Genomic DNA, 1280 nt, shown 5'->3' on the forward strand with positions numbered 1-1280 from the left:
ATATTATATTATACATTACATATTATATATTATTTACTATATTAAATCTACTATATATACCCCGCATCATCCCACATCCTTTATATATATGCATCTTCAATAGAGAATATCTATCAATATAATTATATGCGTGAAAAAATATGTTTGTACATATACCCATAAATATTCTCTAAATATCTTATCAATTGTGACTAAATTTATGTGCTCACATAAATATTAAAATACATATATATATATACACATTTCATGCACGTTAACTGATGTTTATTTGCTTTGTGTTCTTTCTATGTGTTTCTTAGAGACGAGTTCCAGTTTCCGGACCTTTTTATCGTGCTTTTTTGCCACGAACTAGGTGATTTTATGATGTTCAAAGACAACCATAAAAATGAGTATCGCGTGATATTAGACAAGGTGGGGCACAGCGCCTTTTTCTCCGATGGTTTTCGTTCCATGGTTGCCGCCTATAATATCAGGCACGGGGCTTGGTTAGCGCATACTACCAAGGTGATGGAACTCTATGCATTTCTATAAGAAATCTTGATGGAACCCAGATTATTTATCCAAGGTCACAAAGCAGTAGTATCCCCACGATTCCGAGGCTGATTAATATGGATCAACACGCTGGCGCCGTCTCTCGTGATGTGTTTCGCACTGGTGACGTCATCCCACCATTTGCTCTCCCATATACTCCTCCACCGTCGCCTAAACTGCACAATAGAAATGGGAGTCCTGATTATCAGGCAAACACGCTTGGGTGTCCCATTTATTGTGCATCCACTGCTTCCCGTACAAGTCAGATTATGCGCGCCGACATTCTTTCACTGGTAGCCGCACGGAGTGAATCGATTATGCCAGGTGAGCGCCCCATTTTTTTAAATGCCAATCGACAATTGCAATGGTCAGTCTACATGTCATTATTGCTTTTCTTTTTTGTTTGGGTATGCTCTAATCCCTTTGGTTACATAGTTTTTTGTTTAAGAGGCAACCCCGGCAGCTTCTCTGAGTGGATCCCCCGCTGAAGTTCATTCCGCGGTTGCTGGAAATCAGTCATGCCACCTAGCATGCTTAGTGTCTTTATCATTTGCCTTAACTCATTTTGTCATACAAGAAATGTTACTTCTCCATGGTGACGTTTTTTTTTTCTCCTTAGCTCCATATTTAGTGGTGTCTGCACAGTATAAGTTTATTTACCCGTATGGATACTTATGATGTATGCCACAACTAGCAATCTATCCCAATGATGTATCTTGCCGCATTAGTAATTAGTAATGGATGTCAAC

The 1280-nt window shown here is 39.0% G+C and overlaps 1 protein-coding gene across 1 annotated transcript in view; it reads left to right on the forward strand.

Moving 5' to 3' along the window:
• Positions 1–1280, forward strand: part of LOC110271975 — a 10941-nt gene that overhangs the window by 1528 nt on the left and 8133 nt on the right. The window contains exon 2 of the mRNA XM_021123719.1: positions 300–855. Within this exon, the coding sequence (XP_020979378.1) occupies positions 609–855 (247 nt within the window). The 5' untranslated portion in view covers positions 300–608. The remainder of the gene's footprint in view (positions 1–299; positions 856–1280) is intronic.

This window comes from Arachis ipaensis, chromosome B01, assembly GCF_000816755.2.
Source record: "Arachis ipaensis cultivar K30076 chromosome B01, Araip1.1, whole genome shotgun sequence".
In the NCBI taxonomy this organism is placed as follows: Eukaryota; Viridiplantae; Streptophyta; class Magnoliopsida; order Fabales; family Fabaceae; genus Arachis; species Arachis ipaensis.